Source organism: Podarcis gaigeae (assembly GCF_964106915.1).
Source record: "Podarcis gaigeae genome assembly, chromosome: 1".
Lineage (NCBI taxonomy): Eukaryota > Metazoa > Chordata > Lepidosauria > Squamata > Lacertidae > Podarcis > Podarcis gaigeae.
The window spans coordinates 68,792,488-68,799,515 of record NC_139678.1 but is presented as its reverse complement, the minus strand read 5'-3'; the positions used below and the strand labels follow the sequence as shown (position 1 = coordinate 68,799,515).

The 7,028-nt window shown below is 38.7% G+C and overlaps 1 protein-coding gene across 1 annotated transcript in view; it reads right to left on the bottom strand.

Moving 5' to 3' along the window:
• Window positions 1-1,847: 1,847 nt before the first annotated feature.
• The window catches only part of IRAG1 (inositol 1,4,5-triphosphate receptor associated 1), a 92,534-nt gene continuing 87,353 nt past the window's right edge, over window positions 1,848-7,028 (bottom strand). Inside the window, exons 35-36 of the mRNA XM_083724467.1 lie at window positions 6,487-6,615; window positions 1,848-5,044 (exon numbers count right to left, since the gene is read on the bottom strand). Coding sequence (XP_083580593.1) covers window positions 4,795-5,044; window positions 6,487-6,615 — 379 coding nt within the window. The 3' untranslated portion in view covers window positions 1,848-4,794. The remainder of the gene's footprint in view (window positions 5,045-6,486; window positions 6,616-7,028) is intronic.

Below are 7,028 nucleotides of genomic sequence, written 5' to 3'. Positions count from 1 at the left end.
CCCCCAAAAAAGGTTGGGGGCAGCCTGGAAAATAAAACTAGTGCTGACTCAGAAAACGTACAGCTGAGGAAGAGAGATAACACGATGTTATACTCTTCGTCTTATAAACAACGGGAAGATTTCCCCTATAGCTCTGGGGTGCTCGTTCTGTGACAGTTCCTGTTTAGGCAGTTGTGAGTCACTTATCCTTCATTCAGCCTAATCACTTGTTAACCAGAAGCTGCGGGTGTGGGGTGTAAAACTGTTGATTACCTTATATGTAAAAACATGGAAATCAGAACTTTTGATATAAATTTATAATTTAGATGCATGGTTGAAAGATGAAAAAAATGACTATTTGACTGAGTTTACAAACTCTGTTTTTGGGAAGAGATAGAATCATATAATTGTAGAGTTGGAAGAGACCCTGAGTCGTCGTCTAGTCCAACCCCTTCAATGCAGGTATCTCAATATAGAATCAAAATTTGATTTGATTTGAAACTAGATGCAGTGATTCAACTTGTGCTTATACTTAGGATCCAGTCTCTGACAGACTCAAGTTTTCCTGCCTGACTGTAACTCTTGTCTTTCTCCTTGTCAGTAGTGTCACAATCACATCTAAGGTAGGAGAGATGCCATTAGGGCGTGCACTGAGCATGGCCAAGTGACTCCTCAAGAAGCTGTGAACGGAACATGACAAAATAGCCAAATGCACACAGAGAGTGTGGATCAAAGCCACCTTCCTTATTTTAAAGCAAACTGATGAGAAAATGTGAAGAACTGAAGTCTGGAAAAACGATTAACAGAGAGAAACCAAAAGTGCCTGAGTCATGGTGTTTTTCATGAAGGCTTTCTCTTGCTTCCAAAGGATCACCCCCTTTAGTGTGTGCTGTTTCCCCTCCAAAAAAAAGATGAACGAAGTGTTCACCCATTGTGTTGGGACAGGTATCGGAGGGGTGAAATATGCCCCCATTGCTAAGGCAGCCTAAGTAACACTCCGAGTCTAGCTATATAGATCTGTAGAGGCAAGCAGGGGTGGGATTTGGTAATCTGTCATAATATGGTGACCTGTGCAAGGCCAAAATTTTGCTCCCCCCACAAATGGATCTTCTCAATTATTGATCTTCTCAATATTGTGCCCACTTGGCTTAATGACCTGTGTGGCAGAACAGCCCACACCACCATGAATCTAGTGCTGAGGAAAGAGTAAGGGTGAGCAATGGGAAAATGATGACGTTGACATCCTAGCTGAGTCATGTTCTATACCCACACTGACCTCACAGCCATTTTGAGCTACGGCAACGATACAATGCTATTGATTTTATTTTCCCTTAGTAATGCCATCATGTAGCCAAAAGCAATTGACTACATAACTCCAGTGAATCACATTCATTACGTCATCACAGAATGGCTGTGATCATGTAGCAAAGGGGGCGAAATAAAGCTTAAAACAACATGGCAAAAGCAAAAGCACATTTATCAACTGGGGGATTTTGCAAGGTTGGGTTGATGGACAACATATTGTTCCCAGAGTCGAACCTTGTGTCACAAAAAGGTCTGTGCTTTAAAAACTACACAGTGTCAATTGCACTTAAAAGGATAATGGAAGCCTTTAAATTTATTCCTGATTGTTTTTGTGTTTCCATTTCCATTTAAACTTGTGTTTGTACAAAAAGCACACTCGAGAAGATGAGTGCTTCACCCTGTATTACTGAAAACAAGGTAGAGAGAAAGAAAGAAAATTTCAGCACCTATTTTTTCTTAAAGATTGCTAATCATTCCATACATACAACTTGTGTTCTCTGATGGAATTCCTAAGTGCCCATGCACAGAATAAATAAGTCACAAATGACATGAGCAACACAGAAGACTCTGAAACAATATTTTATTTCCAAATCTCAAGTATGTGATGCTATACAGTACAATACTAGCACACCTGTGCAAAGTTTTACAAAATTTAAAACAGGATACACAAAATAGTGCCTCTCGAGTTCCACCTACTTTAAAACATCAGTGCTGTGCACAAAATACACATGTGTCTTGTTAAAGCCAAATAAATAAAATATTGCACTTCCAAAAAAACAACCCCAAAACAAAATCCTATTTTGGTGTGAATGGTGTAAAGATTGCTGACTTGCTCTTTGTAGCCACATGAGTCTTGTGAATTTAAAGGAACATAACTTTTTTTTTTAGAAAGACCCCCCAAAATGCATACTCTTTTCTTTGTCTCAAAAAATATGGCACTGATTTGTAACCCATTGAGCCAATACTTATTAACAATTTAATTATGTTTGGTCTAAAATCCTGTTAACAAGAAGACTGACATTTCAGGCGCTCTATACATTAAACTGTTTTCCCAATAATTACTGAAACAGTCGATTATTTTTGTAGCAGGTAGATGGCCCCATGTGTCAAAGCTATGCATCTTAAGTAATTCAACTTTTTAAAAAATGCAGTGGTTTCACAGTAGAAGTATTGTAAGGGAAGAAAATGCAGAATGAGGTGTTGCCACTCAATTTACATTGGTATTATCCCATAGAGTTGGTTCAGGTTTAACATTTATGCTGCCTTAACCATGCTTAAGGACTTGGGACTACATGCTCTGCCCCACCTGCATGCTCAAACCCCAACCTCCATATATGAATTCCTTCCGTTGGCTTCAACCATGATTAAGGCTTACATCAGCATTGACTTTAATGATGGTTAATATACTAATTAGGGTTTGCTACTGAACAGAAAGTGAAAGTTTGTTTTAAAATTCTGGTTAGCAGCAAACAGTGGTTTATATTGGGAGGAAAATGGTAGAGAATTCACTCCAGAAAGGTCATGGAGCTCACTCCTGCAATTTATGAGCAGATCCATGATCTGACCATAGCTGAACAAAATGAACTACTAATATCAGAATTTAATTTTGTAAAGTTGGTTGATCACCTCATAAGAAATGTTCCACTGTCTAGGGAGTTAACTTTTCCCTTTTACTTATTGAACAAAATATATAAACCACCTAAATAAATAAATCAAGCAGTTTACATAAAAGGGCTTTCTGATTTGGGTTTTTGCAATACCATTGTTATTCCTAATTTCCTGATTGTCTGTAGCAGAAGGTGTGGCTCAACTATATTTCACTAGAGTGAAAAACTACATTGTATCTATTCCATATCAAAGTCATTTCATCCAAAAGCCAGCAAAAAACCTTTAATTTGATTATTTGCCCACCTTTAATTCCCCTCTTCCAGTTTGAGATCAAATGACACACTTTCTCATTAGCCTTATTAAACGTACTTAATCACAATATTTACTCTTCTGGAGCCACTTAAGAGACATATCTGAAAATTCAAAGTTGTGTTTCAAACAGCTGCTTGAGTCAAAATTAAAATCATACCACACTTCTATTTCCTGAGACTCTACCGCTCATTAAACTGAAGATAAATTATCAGGCATCAAATGACATCAGTTATAAGTTTATACTGGGCTCTACCTCTTTATCCTTCTCAACACATAAAACAGATTCCTGCAAGAATAAGTTCCTACAATATGTCTAAGTGTTCAACAGAGTTTTGAACTCAGGCCCAGCTAGGAAAAGCTATTAATATCCTGTCTGAATCAGAGCTCACCATGCTTCCAACACTTCCTTCTGTGCCTCCAATTCCAATACAAGAGAAGTTATCAATTTCAAACACAAATGAAAGCTGGATAAGCTTGTGCAAAAGGCTAGCACAGTATGAGCACAAACATCACTCAAGATGCTTCCTCCAATAGAAAGCTTCATGAATGATGAAATATACTCAGAGTCGAGTAGGAATTTCATGCTCAGTACATAACAAATGGTAAAACCACATCTGTGTTGTTTACATTCCATTGGCTGAAATGTTCCCTGACAGAAATGTCAGTTCTCCTCTGCAAATATACCACGCCTTCTTATATGAATGCAATGTAGTTCTTTTAGGTTTGCTGTGCTTACAGCAGGTTACCAGTTATCACCAACGTGGGTGACAGATTTTGCAGACCCAGAGCCATTTCACACTTACTAGAGCATGTCTTCTGTATGCATAATAGAGACTGTATGTGACTGATTGGGCACCTCCACTGAACCCACTGTACCATGTACCGCATGCACACGACTCTGGTGAAATCTCCCCATTCAAAAAGAAAAGAATGAACAAAGTATGTGTGAAGTAACAAAGACTGTGTTGCAAGTTATGTTGTATGTGTGGTGGAGTGACAAATGTTCCTGCTTCCATTCATGCCGAGAACCTGTTTTGAGACCATTGGCACCAGCTTGTAGCCAGGACACAAAGCCTTTAGTATTTTTCCATTTAATCTTTTGCTTATTCCTTATGATTGTGAAATCAATTCTCTAATCTATTATAACGCTAAGGGCTAAAAATAAACAAATTGAAAAGCCCCTGAAATTTATAGAAGGAATCAGTGCTGACATTTATATAGGAAGAAGGCTGTGAGTGACATCCCTCAGCAGCACTGGAATTTGTGTTCCACCTATAACCTAGATGTCAATGCCCAGTTTTTGGTCAAACACCATCTTTATATTCTCATGTAGTGATATTCAGGCACATCAATCAAATAACAATTAGCATGAAAGAGAGAACAGCATTTATTGGCTGGTGCATCTGGCTAGATAAAAATCACACGGCATTCACAAGTCTGATGGCACAGACGAAATTAAGCAGTAGGTTACTGATCACATTTAACCACCACAAAAGTGACAAAGCACTGCTCTGCTTTGTGCACCTCGGTTCTCAAACAGGTGCTTACTGCTGTATCGTTAAGTGGTTCTCCTCCCCATTCATGCTTTGGTTATTCCGTGCGCTGATCATGTTGCAGTCCTGAGTTCCACCAGAAGTATTGCTGGACAGCAGAACAGGTAGCTTTCACTCGTGACCCAGTCGACAACTCAGTACAGGAGGAAAAGTAGTTGTATAAACTGGAGATTCCCAGCACCACAGCAAAAATGACGATAACAGCAGCTACAATCCAGAGCATGTTCCAGTGTTTATGCAGTTTGGGGTACAGTATTTGTACATAGTGGATAACAACTTCAAGTTTGCTGTAAAATGAAAAGGAATCAAGCAAGTATGTAGAAGTTACAAGTTAGGTAGTTCCGTTATTTGGAAAGCTACCATATCAGACTGAATGGCTTAGCAGTACAGATGGCTATCTACATCGGGTCATATGCCACAGGATCAAAGGTACAGCTGTCCCCATGAGCATGAAGTAGTTCATTATTTTTGTCTCAATTTTAGTACTTTTATAATACATATCTTTTCTCTTTTTGTTTTTTGAGATGAGAATTGACATATTCATATTAAAAGTATTACAGTTGGCATCAGAAGAAAATGCAATATTTATAGCATCTACAGTCATTTAGATTTTTCATCATGAGATGAAACTGTGGTCAAAGGTTCCAATAAAAACTAGATGAGAAGCTGACTGTCAAGGAAGCCAGTATATTCATTAAATTTGACTTCGGTTTCACAGCTATACCATTTAAAACTTATGCTAAGAGTATTGAAAACAAACAGGTAACACACAAGTATTCTAACAGCTCTTGTTCTAAATCAGTTTGTAAAGAGTATTACTTCTTGTTGTTAGCCGCTCTAAGCCTGGCTTTGGCCGGGGAGGGCAGGAAACAAATAAAAATTTATTATTATTATTTATTAGCGGTGTTTTAAAGGGGTAGGCCCAAGCCCTAGGACTTTTGTGCTGGCCTCCATATCTCCTCCACTCCCACCTGCAAAAAACGTTTTTCAAAACTTTGCTTAGAGGCAGCAAGGCAAACCACAGTACCATTAAGACCCAGCCACTTGGCATCTTAATTAAGGCAAATTAAGTCCTGACAGCAAGAGTCAGAGTTTGTTCCCCCCATGCTCTGAAAGTTGGCTTCAGTGTGCATTTTTGGTTATAGAATAGCATATGCATATTCTATGCCAATTTGCCTCATAAGTCTGTGCCCAGAGTCTTTTAACTGCTTAGGATATTCCTACACAATCCCTCACTTTCTCCTTCATGTAACATAAATGTATTTTAGAGGCTCAAATGTGATTGAATCATCATGTATGAAAGCACTCCTTGTCCCAGTGCCTTTATAAATTTTACCCACTGGCTCATATGAACAATAAAATGCCAACCTGAAGTTATCTGTTTAAATTTCATCTTCCCAGGAACAACAGTAACCTTGCCTCTGTTGCCCATAAAATTATTTTTGCTTGGAAGAGTTGTTCTTAAAAAGCTGGTTGGAGTAGCTTTACCACACTGATGGCATTCTTCTGAATCAACCTCCAAAGCATGCCAGAAGGCAGCACACATTTAATGAAACAAATTAATATTCACTTTCTAAATCAGAGGAGAGACCTCCAGCTGCTGTTGGACTACAACTTCCATCATCTCTGATCATCGGCTATGCTGGGTGGGCTCAATCAATGGGTGCTCAAGTCCAACAGCATCTGGAGGGCCACAGGTTCCTGACCCCCTCTCCAGCTGTTTTCTCACCTGTGCTGCTTGCTGATTTCATCGTCGCTTTCACCTGCTACACATTCTTTGGGGCTCTCATCTATTTTCTCTTCATCATCTTCTTTCAGCTCTTCAAGTTCTTTGGTTTTCTTTAAGCCTTCCTGATAACTTTAAGAGGAAAAAAGAAAAGAAAAAATACATGTGTACCCTTCTTTTTCATTTTTAAATAAAGAGCGTAATTCATTCATGCTGCATGGCTCAGACAAAAAAATTAAACAATCACAATGACCTTATTAAGTCTGCCTCATGCTTCTACTGTACTTGCTCCTGATGTCACCACTGTCACTGTCCTATTTTTAAAAAAATTATCTGATAATCTAAGGTTGGTTTCCAAGTTACCCAGGTATTCTATAATAATAAGGTATGTATTTTGAACAAACCTAGAAATTCATTGAGGAAAAGCAGAGTGAAGGAAGGCTTTGTTTGTTTGCTACTATGGCATTTCTCTCTAAGTTTGAATCAGGTGGGTAGCCATGCAGCTTTAGGGGCAGGGCCAATCATACGGTTCCACTGCCCCTTGA